The 18,082-nt window shown below is 37.5% G+C and overlaps 1 protein-coding gene across 1 annotated transcript in view; it reads left to right on the top strand.

The window, feature by feature from the left end:
• Positions 1 to 18,082, top strand: part of LOC107688366 (serine-rich adhesin for platelets-like) — a 41,910-nt gene that overhangs the window by 19,778 nt on the left and 4,050 nt on the right. Inside the window, exons 4-14 of the mRNA XM_016486015.1 lie at positions 4,330 to 6,001; positions 10,914 to 10,961; positions 12,135 to 12,253; positions 13,861 to 14,071; positions 14,410 to 14,549; positions 15,843 to 15,969; positions 16,070 to 16,105; positions 16,211 to 16,350; positions 16,504 to 16,630; positions 17,184 to 17,338; positions 17,653 to 17,779. Of these exons, the coding sequence (XP_016341501.1) occupies positions 4,330 to 6,001; positions 10,914 to 10,961; positions 12,135 to 12,253; positions 13,861 to 14,071; positions 14,410 to 14,549; positions 15,843 to 15,969; positions 16,070 to 16,105; positions 16,211 to 16,350; positions 16,504 to 16,630; positions 17,184 to 17,338; positions 17,653 to 17,779 (2,902 nt within the window). The remainder of the gene's footprint in view (positions 1 to 4,329; positions 6,002 to 10,913; positions 10,962 to 12,134; positions 12,254 to 13,860; positions 14,072 to 14,409; positions 14,550 to 15,842; positions 15,970 to 16,069; positions 16,106 to 16,210; positions 16,351 to 16,503; positions 16,631 to 17,183; positions 17,339 to 17,652; positions 17,780 to 18,082) is intronic.

Below are 18,082 nucleotides of genomic sequence, written 5' to 3'. Positions count from 1 at the left end.
CCATCAATGGTGGCAATCAGTAGGCTAATTTCTAATGAAGAGACCAATTTATATGACAGATTTTAATGTAGGCTTTTGTACATATGTAAACATTATTTAATTACCATTATAACTAGCTATCTCACGAATTTTTGCTCACTCAGTGTTTTTTAAATTTTACAGTTGACCCCAGGGTGCCGCGGCACCCCGGTTGGGAAACACTGGTTTAATAGAAGATGCAAAATCAATTCAGCTTATCTTGCTTGAATTACACACTTTTCACATGGGGAACAGACAAATGTAACCCCTCAATTCTGACCGCAATGTACCCCTAAAGTGATTCACATCACATTTATATTATTTCATTTAGGTGACGTCACTATCCAAAGTGACTTTCAAAGCAGTTTCTCATGATGGTCATCAATATTTGCAGTACACCATGCCAAGTTTTAAGTATGAGTGTGTGCTCAAGCTAAAACAAAAGTGAAATGAAGAAAAGTATAGAACAAGATATTAAAAAAGGGGTTATTATATGAAGTGCCTTTGTTTATGGTTGTTAATTTTTATGATTAAAGTGATATATGAGATGAAGTCAAATTATGGGAGATGGATATGAGCACAAAGTTGTTTATGTACAGTGCCCTTCTTATTCCACGTGTTCAGCAACTTTATATTCTGGCTTCTGTTTCTCTCCCTGCCAGTTTCATTGTTTTTCATGGAGTATATACAGAATGATTATTCTGTCTCTTTTAGAATAGTTAAGATGAACTTCAAATTCTTTTGTAAGTGAGGTTGAAGTTCTTATCCCAAGAAGGGACTGGTTTATCAAAGCCTCACCCACTCGCAACCCCACATCTCTACGTTCATTTGAATGGGATGGGCTGCTAAAGGAATGTAAGGTAGTTCAAAGTATGCTGTTGACTCATACTTGATGATACACATTCTTGAAATAGCCCTCATGAATGAAGGCCAATGCCAAAACAGCTGAGATCCTCTTGAATGCTTCCTTAGGCAAACAAGTATAACCACCAGGAATGTGGCTGATGGATTTGCATACTGCACTTTGCAATTGGTAATGCTTATTTTATGCCTGTGTGTCAGTTAAATGCAGTGGCTAACATGATGTTCATTGGTACTGATGCTAGTACATTAATGTATTTTGTACAAACATGATTTAACAGAGAAAAATATTATATTTATAAATTAACATAAACCTACGTAAATGCATTTCTTTTTATTGATATTTCATCATATTTAATGCAGTATTTACTTATTGTAAAGATGCTCTTCCATGCATCAGAGACGCATCAGCACTTGTTTGTTCGTGGGAATATATGTATTTCATTCAGTTACACTCTGTTCAGTTTAGTTCAATTCACTTAACTTCTGTTTGGTTTTATTTTTCAGCCTCTTACTGTGAATGTGAATTGCAGGGGAAGATTTACATGACATAGGATGCCTAGTATGTGGATGTCTAGAATGATTGCAGGGATGCAAGTGACAGACAGTTGTTACAAAATACACAACTATTTTGTATTTATACAAAATAAATACAAATTATTTATTTTGTAAATTATTTATATTTATATATAATACCCCCCCCGCCTTGTTCTTATTTGTATATTCTTAGCTTCAACCTTGTTATCAGTGCTGATAACATGAGCAGATGAGTCTCCTAACATGTCTCATCAGATATGTTATGAATAGAATGTTAAATGTTTTTGCCTGGAAGTGTAAATGTGCTATTTAACTTTGGTTTTGACATTTAGCAAAAAAAAAAAAAAATGATAAAACGTACTTAGATGGAGGACAGCTGTCCATGACCCTTATTTGAAATTAATTTCCTGGTTTATATAGGCGATTTTATGGAAATTCCAATGTTCCTTTTTTTGGTCTGGAAAAGCTGAAATAATCCCTTCAATTACTATAGTAAACTGTCGAAAATGAGTCTGATGGAGTATTTACTACAAATGACCCTTTGGTAAGCTCCGCCCCCTTTTGATTACTGACTCAGACCAGCTTTATGGAACATTCCATCAAGAATGAACCAGAGATTTCCGAGAACAGTATGATTGTCAGTAGAATGTGCTCATGAAGTTGTAAAAATGGATCGGACATTATTCTTACATGGGCATATGCACTTTTTAAATCTGTCTTTCAAGAAATGTAAATTAAATGATGTAAAGTTAATATTATTTTACCTTTGAGCAAATGTGTTATGCATGTTCATTTGGGAATGAGTGCTGCTGACACATTGTCTAATCCTTAGCATGCACTTAGCACAAGTCATGTATATACTATAACAATATAAAAAATTTGAACAATTGTATTATTATAATATAAAATTTGAAGTAATCTTGTTGATAGAATCACTGATAGATCCAAAATTGAATTATACTCATAGGGGGGAGGTATTGCATCATATCTGGAACACAGACCTTTGAATTGATCATGGTTTTTAACAAACAGACATGCTCTGTAGCAGGATTTGCTGGGTTGAAACAGTCAGTTCACTAGGCAGTTCTCCCAGTCTAGAATGGTCATGTAAGTGTTTGTGTAAATGCTCAGAAATGCTTGTTAGGGACCAGTCGGCAATTATAGATGCCATTTCTATTAAAGTGAAATGGATACTTTAAGCTACACCTTAACTGACAGGGACAATTACAGATCTCGCTAGTGTGTCACATAGCATGTGAATTGGCTAAACACACAAACATCTACATTCCTAATGCACCTGACCTCTAAATCAAAGGCTGTAAGAGAATCAATGTAACTTGAACGGACAGCTTGAAAAAACACTTGTATTTGGGCAATAATGTTTTGTTTTAAGTTATTGTATCTCTCCAGTGAGGCTTGTGTGGTGAACACATGCAAATAACCACAAAACAGAGCTTGGCCATCACCCAAGATCAGAGCCACAACAATTCTCAGAATGTAGACAAAATGCTCTGGAAATTCACCTGAACTAATATGTAAATATGTAGGCCCAGAATCTCCTACACAGGTGTGTATGGTGGTGCAGTATAGCTAGTGAATGCATTTCTAAGAATTTTTATTAAAATCTGTCGATTATATCTTAAATTGCAGGGGACCAAAGATGGAATGTGAGGCTCAGCTTTACCACCAGGGGGTGTGATTTACTGTAGATGATCCAGAGTGACTAGTTCTGCCAACTGATATAACTTGATGCCTCTCCCTTTAAGTGTCTCAGGGCTAAATGCAGTGAAAAATAAACTACATGACATGTAGCATGTTTTTTCTCTGTTCTTCATCATATGAAGTGACACTTCCTCTTTATATTGTCTCTGTGTCTTGCCTTTAGTCAAATTATAAGTAATTGTTTCTTTAATATCAATTAAGTGAAGTGAAGTGACGTGACATGTGGCCAAGTATGGTGACCCATACTCAGAATTAGTGCTCTGCATTTATCCCATCCAAAGTGCATGGGATACTATTCTTAAATAGTGCAAAGTGCACTATTCTTGTTTTTAATAGTGCCATCATAATGCCAAATCAATTGATAATATTTGCTATGTCAGGTAAAAACGCATTACTACAAAGTTGATGAAGAGACATCGCTTATGAGGATAGTGATAAATTACATTGCAATGTGTTTTATTTTTTTATTCTTATTTTTATTTTTTTCAGGTAAGGGTTATGAACTGTGTCTTTATACATCATGTTGAAAAAGGCAACACCACAGATGCCACTTGCTCTGTACCCAGAAGGCAATGCCCTGATTACTGAAGCAATTGACACATTTACATATTTATTGATTATATTTACTGTTATTGTTACATGCTTAATGTTGTAAGGTGATTACATATGTAGTCTGTTCCATTAGTAAAATTTCATGTGATATAGATTATGAAGTTCCACTCATCTTTTTACTGTTGTATGGTGTGTGTGATTAAAACTGTGATTCATTTTGAAGTGCCCTTTTAACATGTCGTTTCTCAAGAAACTCACCTTGCAATACACTCCCATAGAAAGGGACAATTATACCCTGCATGATCTGGCTTCCATTTGTGCTTTTTTATGCTTCTACTTCAAATATGAATGTATTCATTCAGGGATTCATGAATCAAACTAGCTTCAAATTCCTTATCACATGAACAGAATTCGTTCTTAAAACTACAGATGCCAAGGTTCTCCATATTTATTGGGCATAGACCTCAGGTGTATTATAGTCAAATACTGTGACACAGCAGCTTTGTAGTCCCTTCTAATTACATTTTAATGTTTGACTTACAACACAGTAGCTTTGAAATGTGTGCTGAGTATCGTTATAAAAAGATGATTAAAGGATTGATGTTTTTTTTCTATTTCACTTTCATCCTTTTGTTCTAGGTTCTTTCATGCATCCACTGTTCTCAGTACAGTGATTGACGAGTCAGAAACAGTAAACCAATTGGAAACTGAGACTGCATCTGATACAGACATGAACTCTGGTGTTTCGGTGCTAAGTACGAAGCTCAGTCGACCATCATCTTCTCGAGAAGGCAGAGGGGATACCATGGTGGTCCGCAAAGTGTCCCTGGTCAGCATTGACAAAGAGGGCAACTTTGGGAACCATGAAAGTCCATTGGACAGCATCAGGCTAAGAGATCAGTCAGAACCAAGCAGAGCCAGTCCTGAGCTTGAGAGGAGGTGGAAAAGTCTCCATTCCAACTCTGAAGAAAAGCAGTCCAGCCTCACAGAGAGTTCAGACTACACGTTCACAGATAGCACATACCTGCATTCCTCTCAACTGTCCCCCAGCTATGAAAAAGGAGTCTACATGTCTCATTTTCACTCTCCCGAGACCCAGCATACTGCTTTCTCCTCAGAGACTAACGGTAGCCTTGGCAACAGTAACTGGAAAGTTGTGGAGAGCGAAGTTCATCAGAGGAATGAGAGTTACACTAGTGGGAGGAGCAGGGTGGAGCTTAGTTTACCTGTCGTGAGAGAGGGAGAGGGAGAGCAGGAGATAAGAAAAACAGTCTTTGACTCACAGGCACATTTCGATTCCCGCTTGATGATCGTGGAGGCAGACGACTACTCCTCTGATGTTTTCCAAGCTACGCGGGTAGAGCTGATTCCCTCACCCACTGGCCCTGAGCCTGAGCCTCTTTCTTCCTCATCCTTCTCAGAAATGGATAACCTGGTAGACACTCTCAAGAGCATGGAGCGACCGGCCCGGCAAAGGGTTCAACGCACCCCATCCAACACTCCCTTCTCTTCACTGCCACCTATTGAAGAGGATGCACCAATCTCACCCCCTACTCCACTCTCTCTTCGTACTCCAGTCTCACTTATTACTGAGCCAAAGTTGTTGAATGGAGTTTCTAGCTTACCTCTAGACATTGGCCTTAACTGGAGTTCCCCCAAGGACATGCGCTCTCCTTTGACCATGATGAAGGAAAAGCAGCTCGGAGAGACCCCGAATCGGGGGCTCTCCCTGCCTCTGCGAGCTTCAGCCCTCAACAGCATGGTCATGCGCAGGGGCTCACTCAACGAGCTGAGTCCCGAAGAGAGTTCTACAAAAGGACTCATGAATGGAGGCTCATCTCGCCTGGAGAACAGCTTCTTCTTCCAGCCAACAGAGAACAACAAGGCCTCAAACCGCTCCATCTTCCGTGCAGCATCTCTCCCTGAGATCAGCCCTAGTCAAGAGCGAATAAGCTCAGCCACCAAGGGATCTGACGCCTTGCTCAGTTCACGTTTCGAGCGCTTCTCATACCTCACTTCTCCATCAAATTCCCTCAGTGGGATCACTGAAACTTCTCGAATAAGCGTGGCTCCATCTCTCCAACAAAACTCGCAAGATACCTCCAGTTTCGACCACAAGTCCACTATGGAACTTTACCGCTCTCTGCCCTCCGAAACTCTCCTCAAGAACTCTCAACCTTTGGGTCTTCAGCGCAGCAGTAGTCTTGACGGAGGTCTTCTAATGAATGACACCAAGAGCTTCCAAGTGAATCAAAAGCCAGAACCAGAGCGGAACATACTCCTCAAATACAGAGCCTTCCCTGATGCATATGTGAGTATTGCTTTGTCACAATACATGTTGGCATTGTTGGTATCTTCATTTACATCAAACACTTAGGCACTACAACAGTAAAGTATTTTTAAAATAGAGAGCAAAAGGGTGCCATGGTGAAGTTTACTACTCTGAGAATGAGGGCATGGAATCAATGAGAGTGTTGTTTTCGTATTATGTCACTGCTCTGTTTTTCCCATTCCTAGTCAGCCTCTTAGTGTAACCTGATATGAAACCACTTACACCAAGCATTGTGTAACATAGTATGTGGATTGTTTTAGACCTCAAATGTCTGATGCGCTTTGTTTTTAGACCTGTTCAGGTGTAGGATGCCCTAAACCTAGACTACTCAGCCCTGTTCCTGGATATCTTGCAGAGTTTTGTTCCAACCCTCCTTCATTGTACCCACATACCTGGCTAGAATTTTGGCTGTGTCATTAGAGTTGGAACTAAACTCTGCAAAAAAAACTCTGCAAGACTCTTCAGGGGTTGGATTGAGCACCTTAAACCTCAGTGAATGAAAGGCTAGAAGGGGTGTTATGTCACCTCACCATGAAGGGTTTACAATAGAGATTGAAGGGAGTATACATTACCACAGTCCTCATGCAATATTCACGTTTCCTCTTGTCCTCCAAAACAGACACTGAGCAGTTCTGTCTTTTTTTATTACTGCTTCTCTTTACTGAACAGAGCCTGAGTTTGCAAGTCAAATTTTGATTTTAACCACAGCAACTTCACCAAAACTGTAGTTTGGTTAGGGTTTATAGTTACTATGGGAAGGTGCAACCTTCAGCTGGTAAAGGAATCGTGCACACTTTCATCCGCTAGACATTTCTCTGATCCATATATATACAGTCGTATAAAAAATTAACTTAAATGATTTTAGCAAATGGCTGCAATATAACAAAGAGTGAAAAATTGAAGGGGGTCTGAATACTTTCCGTACCCACTGTATATCGGGGTTCAGCATATAAGGCTTTAAAATGTCTCACAAGTTTGATCATGTGAAGAAAGTTCATTTCTCTGTGACATGATATTAATGTTACTAAGGGAATGACTTTTATGATTTAGATATAAGAGGTTTGTCACTAGGGAGTAACTTCAAATGATCACACATCCACTGTAAAACACAGCTTGACCTCTGTCATTCACGTCATACTGCTCTTGCTCTGTGTTGACATAAAGTGATGATGTTGAGTTATCTGACAGTTCAACCCACATCCAACTCTATATCAAAATTCAATTTGCAAAAATCTTTATATTTGTTACTTGATGCCACATAAGCCCATTTACAGGAGCATCCTACTTCCTGTCCCGCATGTAATGATATCATAATATGAAAACCCCCTAAATAATAATAGTTCAGGTTTCAATGAAAGAGCAAACTGTTTGGTTTCCTGTAATTATGCATAGAGCAATGTCCCTCTTGAAATTATATATTTTCATAATACCAAACTCTATATAATTAGGCTGGTTTAAGAGAGTAAGGAATAATCAAGCTGAATTGGCACTTTCTGAGCACAGGTCAGAAATGGTATCAGTAGAACAGGTCGTCCCTGGGGCTCTTGTTAGTAGGCAGGGAAAGAAGGAGAGGCTGATGGAATGCGATGCTATTTGTTATCTTACTGCGTTCGCTATGTCTCCTCTAATTAGCTTTGATAATTTTCCAAGACAGGCTAGGTCGAGTCCTGCTCAGACACACCCTTCTTTGGGTTGGCAATGGTTTACTGTAAATTTGCCAATTGTAAATAGGGCTGCTCGATTATGGCAAAAATCATAATCAGGATTATTTTGGCCAATATTGTAATCACGATTATTTAACACGATTATGAGGGGGCTATGACCAAAACTTTATATGAGTGATTTATTTAAAGATAGTGATACATATCAAATATATATTTCCTGTAAATACGGTTGCTATGACATCTACATTGTAGAGACCAGCGGGATTTCAAACAAACAAACAAAAAGTCCTCAAAATTATTGAAAATAATTCAACTGTCAGTAATAAAAAAGCAAAGGACAAATCCATTAGAATAAAAAGATACAAATGAAACAAACTGTGCTTTAATGTTTTTTATGCAAGTCTCAAGCAGTTTACAGCCTAGGCCTACTCAGTGGCGGCTCGTGGGTTTTAAAATAGAGGAGGCACACTAATTGTATTGGTCTGGGATCCCTGCCGATTATTATAATTTGCTTTACCACTTTAAAATTAATTTACGTCTCTATGATGATTGGTTGATATCAGAAGGGAGGCTAGCCTCCCTTGCGAGGGTTCTTTTCTCAACACTCCTCAGCAATGAAAGTGAACACTCAATGGTGATTGGCTAATTTTTTTTACCAACGGAGGCACGAGAGTTCACCTCTCCCCCGGCCTCTCCCTACCCTTCTCTATCATTAGCGGTTGTAATTGCATCAGCAGATTTGGCACATTCGCGATAGAAAAGCGGCGCTTTCACGTTATGGTATTACAACTGTGAAATTACAAACAAAAAATACACATTCTGAGACATGAACTGAAATGAATTGTGAATTTTATTAATATTAAATCGTCCTCCTCCCATTTTCACCTCAAAATTATGGGGAAGCTGTGCCTCCCCTGCCTCCACCGACAAGCCGCCACTGGGTCTACTACAGAAATTAATAATCAAATCAACGTAAAATAAAACAGCATAGTCTTCACTGTAAGAATTAAACTTGTTTGTTTCTTATTAAAGCTACAAAGGTCCTTCACTCAAGAGCAGTGTGTGATTTTGAATTTGTCTTTTGTTGTTTGATTAATATTAAGCACACAGTCGCAGCAGGAAAATAGCCCGCTGTCACTTTAAGAGCCACACGGATCCAATTTACCGTTACTGCTGTCACTTTAAGAGCCGCACGGATCCAATTTACCGTTACACGCGTATTTTCATTCTCAACTCTTTACTTTCATTTATTACATGACCGACGAAGGTATGCATGAATAATCACTAAGCGCCGTATTTTGACACATTTTTGCGTGTATTTGACCGTTTAGGCGCGCACCTTGAGCTAAAAGATGACTTTACATGTCCGTGTTCTGTTCCGTCTCTGAGCGCATATACTTTCCTGAGCAGCAGCGCAAGTTCTCTTTCACGTTTTTAAAAACATGAATAAATATACTTCTATAAATCAAGCACGTCCCATTTTGCAAAAGTCACGTTACATGATTCTTCTGATTTGCATGTGCAATTTGGCTTTTATGAAGGAACGAAAGCGCAGCGCTAGAGAAGGGGGCGGAATGGGGCGCAATAATCGTTTTATCTCGATTACTGTATTTTCATAATCGTTGGAGGACGAAATCGAAACTGTTTTTCGATTAATTGCACAGCCCTAATTGGAACAGATATAGAGAAAACAATTATGTCACCTTCATGCTCCACACATATCAGTTTGTGGAGACCCTATAGGCTATAGACTGATTTTCAGTTTCCTGCTGGATTCTAGGAGTAAACAGCCCTTCATATTAATAATGTAGCCACCAACAAAAGGCTCTCTTAAAGGTCCATTTTTAAAGGTTTAATTATAGCCAGAAGTTAAAAGTAAGACCCACCCCAAACAAAAGTAGGTACATTTTAAGCAGTTATGCGTAATTTGGCTAGATATCTATAAGATGTCACATTCACTGTTCCATTGAGTTGATAGATCGGCTGTAGAGATACCGACTGCATCTCACAACCTTTTTCACTATGCATATTTTAAATATTCTGACATTCTGGAAAACATATTTTCACAATGCCTGACAGTGAGGATGACCTATAGAGGTAGGTTTATAGAGGTAGCTTTATAGCATCTGCATTATGTAACTCATGCATTTGACTTTTCATTAAGAGCATCCCCATATGCAAACAGAGGAATTTGACTTGGACTCTTGTGTAATGTTGTCTCTCTTCTAACCTTGCCATGCCTCATTGCAAGTGCAAAGGCATGTCGCTCTGCAAAGTCTGGGAAGGGCTTTTCATCACCTCCTACATGCATAAATATGTGGCATTTACAAACAATGAGATCTTGACATGTATTGTAAAAACTTTGCATTCATCAAAAGCCATTAATCCGCGCGAGAACCTCTTACACCTGATAAGTTGACCTCTTGATTTCCATTTCAAATGCCAACGGTTTGTTTTAGCATAGATGCTAACAGCAGATATGCAGATGTCATTCTCAGTTTGTTTCCCCTCATGTACTGTATATACTGTAGTTTCCCTGAGGAACTCTAAGTATAATAAACATTTCAAACAGCTTGTCTTAAACACAGGCATTACACCAATCAGTCAATTTTTGCTGCATTCCAGTACTGTTTTGAAAGAGTCTGGTTGACAATAAGGCTGTGAGCCTCTCACATCTTCCTGCATGTGACTTTGAGAGGTAGAAACATCAAGTGTTGTGTAAAGTACTTGTTCTTCTATTGTCAAAGGTTAGATTTAGGAGTGTAGTGTTTCCTTTAAGAACCAAAGGTGATCTGTTTGTATGCTGAAATGCCAAACTTTACCACCATCACCAGTACAGAGGGGATTGAAGATGAGAAAATTAATAGCAAGAATGTTGACATTTATTTTGAACCTTAGAATTTAATTGGGGGATTTTAATCAAGGGATCTAGATTTCAGTAAAATTAGTTTCTTCTTCTGAATATGATTTATTCATTTAATTATCCTAAATTCATGTGACATATAGTTTTGAACTGAATGTCTGATAGTGTTTGTAACTCTGTGATTTCTGACTGATATTATCATAATAGCATAATATTTTACTTATCCACTAGTGCAAACATACTCTGAATAATTTAATTGTAATGCTTTCTTAAAATAGAAGTTATGCACTGTGTGTATATCTGCATTTATTTGAAGGAGGCTTCATCTCATTTAAATATTTCTTTTTTTTTTCTTTTTATTCAGCTCACAAAAGAAAAGGAGCATGGAAAGCTCAATCCTCGGCCTGGGAAGGTGAGATATTTCACACAATTGTCCTTTCTTTTCTCACTGATATTAAATGAATCTGATGAGGCCAAACCAAGCCCTGCATATATTCGCTCTACTGCATGTGCTCATTATATTAAAAAGTGGGAAAGCCTGAGGCTGGTATTTAAGAACAGGTGAGAGAGATTAGTGGGTGTGTAACAGGCCCGCAGTGCACAGTGCAGATTTAGAGCCACTTCATCTGCCAAATACATGTTTGGACAGTAAAGGATTATAAAAAGAGAGGTACAAATGACATGATGTCCTTTATCAAATGATTTTTAAAAGAAATGATGGATTATGAATTGTTAGTAGCCTACTGACCTTTTTTTTTGTATTTGGAAGTTAGAAAATTAAGTTAGATTTTGTGGAGTTTTGTGATTGTGATTATATCTCCTAATGGCGACTTTATATCTCATAGTGTGACTTTATTTATGTTTGTTTGTTTGTTTACAGTATATTTATTTATTTATATTTATATTTTTATTTTTTTTAACTCTGAGGCAGAAACATTCTTCTAGAACATTCATGTAAGATTTCGTAGATCTGAAATTCTGTAATGTCAAGTTCATTTTATACATAATATAACATTTAATTGTATAATAGAATTATGCATATTATCATAAAATATCATGTTTTATCATTCGTTCATTCAGGATTGCTGTCTGGTGGGAACATTAAACCACAATAATGCTTTTCCAGTACGCATGATTCAACTTGCCTCTGTGACATTTACTAAACATCTATTTTATATATTTCACAATTCATAGCTTTTAATGTGCATTATACATCTCTACTGAATTAGTTTTGGTTGACATTCCTGTGTTCTTCATCAGAAGCAAATTAAAAGATTTAGAAAAGGTCACCGAAACTGGCTTGTCAAGCTTATTCTTGCATATTCTTGTCCTTTCCTTCTCTGACATTGACTATAGTCATCAGTGTATTATTGCAGCCTTAAGGTTTTGAGACAATAAATATGCTTTTCAAAAGTAGGACAGTGCGAATGGACATGTTTCACTGTCAGTGCAGGACAAAGGCAGATTGTCCCTTGTCTAATATTAGCACATCTGCTGCCCCTACTGGTTGAGATTGTTAAATATTAAACAATGCAGTCTTTGTAGAAAAGATGGGACTTTTTAAGCCGTTTCTTTTTTCTGTTAGATGTTAATCTATGACAAGCCTGGAATGACCGGTGGGAGAATTGAAGTGCGTGGTGATGTTGTGGATGCCACACCATGGGAGTTTACAGACACTATTTCAATCAGAGTGATCAGAGGAGGGTGAGTGGCAAACGCAAACTGCACCTCCTTGCTGAGCTGACATGCTCATGTAAGCATGCACATATCATTTTAATTTCTCTCACTTGTGATCTATATTTTGTAAATAATTTTAAGTGTGCACTTCAGGGGACTTAAGTTTTAAAGATGCATATGTTTGCAGGCCACATACACTACCTTTCAAAAGTTTGGGGTTGGCACAGTTTTTCATGTTTTTGAAATATTTCAAAATGTAATTTATTTCTGTGATGGCAAAGCTTAATTTTCAGCAGCAATTACTCCAGTCTTCAGTGTCACATGATCCTTTGGAAATAATTTTAATGTGCTGATTTGGTGCTCAAGAAACATTTCTTATTATCAATGCTGAAAACATTTGTGCTGCTTGTGATACCCTTTTTTCAGGAGAACAGCATTTATTTGAAATAGAAATTTCTTTTGTAACATTGTTAAAGTCTTTACTGTCTTCACTTTTGATCAATTTAACTTTTTTTTTTTTTTGTTTGTTTGTTTGTTTTATATATAATAATAGGCATCATTATCCTGCAACTACAGAGCAATTGGCCAAAATTAATATTAATTACTTAAATTAAGTAATTAAAATTAAAAATGAAAATGGTTCAGGTCATGCTTGTCTTATAAGCATAGGTGTAATCAAATAATAATGCTGTTCAGGATGATGCAACATATTAACCGACACAGTACAGTAAATATACAGGAGTAAATATTAATGCACACTAAATAATGTAGTCACACTGGCTAGTGAAGGGACTCAGACACATTCCACATCAGTCTTAACATGCAGACTCTCTCTGCCTCCCAGCAATGAAACATCTCTGAATCACTGCAAAATATCATTAACTGCAGAAACACACAAATGTAGCTTTTTCTAATTGCTGTTTTTGAATTATACATTTTATACTAATAGGAACACCTCAAATCCACTGTATCATCTACCTTTGTCACTCCCTCAGCTCAAAGAGAGTTGGCTGATTTATGTTTATGCATAAGCAACTTCATGTTTGCCCTCATAATTTATCTGAGCGATCAGGCAAAGTCAGCTGTATTGTAGTTTGCCAAATTATGTCATAACATAACATTTGCTCCATCAGGTGTCAAACCTTTGCGTCAGTGTGTTTCAAGCAGAAGTGAACTAGGGTAATAGCTGCTAGGCTAGGTATTTCAAAAAAGGGTCATAAATTGTGGTATGTGCGGGTTGGTAAGATTTTTTTTATATTTTTAAAAGAAGCTATGCTTATTAAGGCTGCATTTATTTGATAAAAACTAAAAGCAATAATATTGTGAGATATTACAGTTTAAAATAGCTTTTTTATTTTTATATATTTTAAAATGCAATTAATTTCTATGATGGCAAAGCTGAATTTTTATCAGCCTTTACTACAGTCTTTGGTGCCATATGATCCTTCAGAAATCATTCTAATATGCTGATTTGGTGCTCAAAAAATATTTATTATTAATACAATCAATGTTGAAAACAGCTGTACTGCTTAATAATTTTGGGAAACCTTGACACTTTTTTTCAGGATTCTGTGATGAATAGAAAGTTGTATGTTCTGTTCCTCATATTATGTCCTCTCTTTTGTCTTCCAAAGTTGGGTGTTGTATGAGAAGCCAGAATTCAAAGGGGAAAAGATCGCTCTGGACGAGGGGGACATCGAGCTGACAAATCCATTTGGACCACCAGATGAAGAAGTGGTTGATCGGCAGAATGGAACAACGCAGGATCATGGGGAAGAGGACCATGAGCCCAAGCCTCGGCTAAAGAGGAAGTTCTTCATCGGATCCATACGGCGAGCAGTGAGGGTATGTCAGACTTGTGTTTGCTGTAGTTTTTTGTCATCTCTTTGATAGCTGAAATTCAAGTTCATAGAGATTCTTACCATAAGAGGCGAGATTATTGTAGCTTGTAAATATGTCTCGGATGAATGGGATCATGTTTTGGTTTCACTGAAATGTAGTGTCACATCATAGCTATGTTATGAAAGGTTCAAGTGCGCCACCTTGTGTCCTGAAGCAAAACTGCCAGTACATTGGCAGGACTTCTGCAGACTTTTTAAGAACTCACGCTTGCAGAAGTAGTCTTTTTATGTTTTTTTTCCCTCAATGTTCAGTAGGTTTAACACATTTTTTTACATTTCCAGGATTACAGCGTTCCTGAAATCAGCCTTTTCCCTGAAGAAAATGCAGAAGGCAAGAAGGTCACATTCAGAGACACGTCAGAAGACTCCAGAATTTTTGGCTTCCCAGTCAAAGCAAACTCCATCATCATCAACGCTGGACTGTGAGTGATCAGTGCAGCTTATTCCAGAACTCTTCCTGACATTTTCTGCACAGATTTTGGCAACACGTTCTCACTCCAAACTCAAGTTGTCACATATTGATGCTTGGTCAGGACCCGTTGGCATCGCCTTTGATGTTCAGAGTACCCCTTTAGCATCACTTTTTGACGTGCAGGATACTCCATTGCTTTCAACTGTTTGCCTTATGCGTCAGATCAAGACAAATTTAATGGTTTGCGTGCATTTGCAAAAATGGAAATAATTTTATATGAATTTGTACTTTCATAGATCTTTTGGAGCACCTAACCCCACTCCTACCCTAAACCTACCCACTTCTGAGCAATATAAAACATGTAACAGGCAAATAAAAGTACAGTCACAGGTATTTATTGCAAAAACTGACAATAAAAAAAGCTTTATAAAAGTATTACAAACAAGTCGTGTTGCATTCCAAGTCTTCTGAAGCCATACGATATCTTTATGCGAAGAACAGAGTAAATCATAAGGTTTAAATAGCTGAAAATGATCCCACTCCCTTAAAGCGCTCACGTCTCATTTAAAAAGATACCCCCGAACATTAGCATGATGCAATCGGTCACGAGACACACAAGAGCCAATGGCATTTCACAACCAAAGCTAACGTAACGCTTCTTGTGGAGGCAATTTTTGAATTTGTTCACAGACTGCAACACAGGATCTGAGCTTTACGGCAGATGGAGATGGTGATCGTGTCTATTCCTCTCACAAATCAATCGTTTTGCCTCAGAAGACTTGGAATATAAATACTTTTTGAATAAATTGTGACTGTAGTTGTATCTGCCTGTTATATACTATGTTTTATATTTGCAAACGGTTAGGTTTAGGGGTAGGAGTTGGGTTACGTGCTCATAAATGTGTAAATAGTGTAATGTAAATAAAATTGTTGTGAATGTTTACATTGAAAAATCACACCCCAACACACTGTATATGCAATAATGGCAAAATTATTACCCAATATATAATATAATTTAATCATGACGATAAAATTCCCAATGCCTTATTGCATATTGACGCCAAAGGTTTCTTATTTAAAGCAATGGAGGACTCTGCATGTTGAAAAGTGACGCTAAAGGTGTACCCTATGTGTCAAAAAGTGACGCCAAAGGGTCCTGACCAAGCGTCAACATGTGACAAATTGGGAGTGTGAATGTTGATTTTGGGTGAAAACCTAAGGAATACTTTTTTGCATGCATATATTACATTTGGGCTCGATCATAGTGTTTATTTGTTAACATCATGTGTTTGATTTCCTCCAGATGGTTGGTGTTTGCAGAGCCCTTCTTTCAGGGTGTCCCGCGAGTGCTTGAAGTCGGGGGATTCCCCACCCCAGCCGCCTGGGGCGTCACACATCCATACGTGGGCTCCCTACATCCGCTTAAAATAGTAAGCGTCTCCTCCTCAGTCTGCTGTCCTTTTTGATCGATGATTCCACAGCAATTACCAGTAATTAAAGGATGTATATTAATATAAGCGTTTTTCGTAGGGGGAACCTAGAGTGGAGAACCTCTACGAGCCAAAAGTAAGTGTTAAGTTCATCAGCTATCATGTAATTAAGCAGTCATGTAATTTGTGTTGTTTACAGGATCAAGGATTATTCATGTTTGATATAATTTGTTTTTAACAGATTGTGCTCTATGAAAAGCCATATTTCACTGGCAAAAGCAGAGAAATCTACACCAGCATGAGAGAGTTCCTGTCAAGAGTGGACAAGCAACAATCATTGTTTATGTTCAGTGCAGGATCCGTTAAGGTTATTGGAGGCTGGTGAGTACTGAAAGTATTTGTGTTTGATTGAGAATGAAGTGGGGAAGAGAGCAAGAACTGACCTATTTACTACACACTATGCAGGACAGTATCTGACTTATTTTGTTGTATTGCTCTCTCTCTTCTGCTTGACTTACTCCATCTGTTTTGTAGCTGGGTGGGCTATGAGAAGGAGGGTTTCCGGGGTCACCAGTATCTTCTGGAGGAGGGAGAGTACCATGACTGGCGGGTGTGGGGAGGAGTAAACTCAGAGCTGCGCTCGGTCCGAGTCATCCAGGCTGTAAGACAAACACAAAATAGATTTTACTATTTTATATTTTTTGTATATGATAAAATCTCACCAAGATTCATACTATTAATTTCAATATTCTGGTGTTAATAATAATAATGCAATGAATAATAACAAGAATATAAAAAAATATTGAAAATATTAATATTTTATATTATATTAATGTACTACTACTACTACAAATAATAATATGAATAATAACAATAATATAATACATTTTTAAATATATTAAATACAATTTCTGTGAGTAGCTATAAATACATGTAAATATTTATACTGAAAAGTTTAGAAAATATTAATATATTATTTTATGTTAATATACTATGACTGCTACATCTGTTTTAAAAATGAAAATATTAATATATATGTATTACATTAATACAATAAATAAATAATACACATATTTATGAATTAATCTATTTAAGTTTGCACAACATTTTGGTGTTTAGTGCACTTCATCATTAAATCTTATTGTAAACGAAATTAACAGATGTTCAAAATTAACAAGCGTTCATTTTTGGACTGTAAAATCTGCTTCCTGTAGGACCTGTCTGAGCCCCTGCTGGTGTTATATGGGATGTCTGAAGAGGAGAAAGTGGAGAATGAAGAGCCCACGTTTGAGGTGACAGAAGCTGTCCCAGATGTGGAGCTGTTTGGGTTCGGCATCAACACCTGCTCCATCCACGTGCTGAGTGGAGCGTATGTTCTGATCCCTCCATCTTTTGATGTAGCGATGTTTGAGTGACTATAAAGCTCTTCCACATACAGTGGGTACGGAAAGTATTCAGACCCCCTTAAGTGGTGCTGTGTGTACATTAATGAGGAAAAAAAATTAACTTAAATGATTTTAGCAAATGGCTGCAATATAACAAAGAGTGAAAAATTTAAGGGGGTCTGAATACTTTCCGTACCCACTGTACATTATCTGAGAGTTATTGTCTTATTGCAGTCTGGTGTTTTAATAAGTATGTGTTTTAATAAGTATGTGAACTGATTTTTCTTTCTTTCCTCAGATGGGTGGCCTACTCTCATGTGGATTTCTCAGGTAACCAGTATGTCTTGGAAAAAGGCTTCTACAACAACTGTGGAGACTGGGGCTCTGAAGACAACCGCATCTGCTCCATACAGCCCATCCTCACAGTAAGTCAGAGGCATTTCATTATTCATTAATCTAATCCAAACACTTTGTGCAAGGACTGTTAACTCAAATTGTGTGTGGTTGAAAATGTTTTGCATAAAGAGTAGATATTCGAGAACTTGGAGAGGCGCAATCACTAAACAGTTTCTTTAGTTAACATTTGCATCTGGTAATTCATTGTAAATGCTATTATTATTTCATAACCATCTGCAATCCACTTCAACCAGAAGTTAAATGTGCTGAAATAGTATTAAAGTATTTTATTGACATGAATTATTTCATAGCCATGAATTCCCCTATGAATC

Source organism: Sinocyclocheilus anshuiensis, unplaced genomic scaffold, assembly GCF_001515605.1.
Source record: "Sinocyclocheilus anshuiensis isolate Anshui unplaced genomic scaffold, SAMN03320099.WGS_v1.1 scaffold209, whole genome shotgun sequence".
Taxonomy (NCBI): Eukaryota; Metazoa; Chordata; class Actinopteri; order Cypriniformes; family Cyprinidae; genus Sinocyclocheilus; species Sinocyclocheilus anshuiensis.
Note: the sequence above shows the minus strand (reverse complement) of the source record. Positions and strands in the feature narration are given on the sequence as shown.